At 47.7% G+C, this 256-nt stretch overlaps 1 protein-coding gene across 1 annotated transcript in view; it reads left to right on the top strand.

Moving 5' to 3' along the window:
* The window catches only part of LOC119588950 (DNA-directed RNA polymerase III subunit RPC3-like), a 13,560-nt gene that overhangs the window by 9,474 nt on the left and 3,830 nt on the right, over positions 1-256 (top strand). Inside the window, 1 exon segment of the mRNA XM_037937559.1 lies at positions 36-228. Coding sequence (XP_037793487.1) covers positions 36-228 — 193 coding nt within the window.

Raw genomic sequence — 256 nt, 5'->3', positions numbered from 1 at the left:
TGCATGTCTTCTCAACTGCCTTGTTCTCCTTCCAGGCTAATCCGCAAACACCGCATGATGGAACAGGACCAGATTGGGGAACTCAGCATGATTGGCAAGAAAGAGGCCAACTTGCTGTCATACCGGCTGTTGCATGACAATTTCTTGCGCATTCACGAACAGCGCAAAACACTGGCACCATCCCCTGCGAACAAGATCATCTACCTGTTCCATGTTGATATGAATTCGGTGAGATGAGGGATATTTTTGGTGTATC

Source organism: Penaeus monodon, chromosome 24 (assembly GCF_015228065.2).
Source record: "Penaeus monodon isolate SGIC_2016 chromosome 24, NSTDA_Pmon_1, whole genome shotgun sequence".
Lineage (NCBI taxonomy): Eukaryota > Metazoa > Arthropoda > Malacostraca > Decapoda > Penaeidae > Penaeus > Penaeus monodon.
This window is presented reverse-complemented; position numbering and strand designations above follow the sequence as displayed.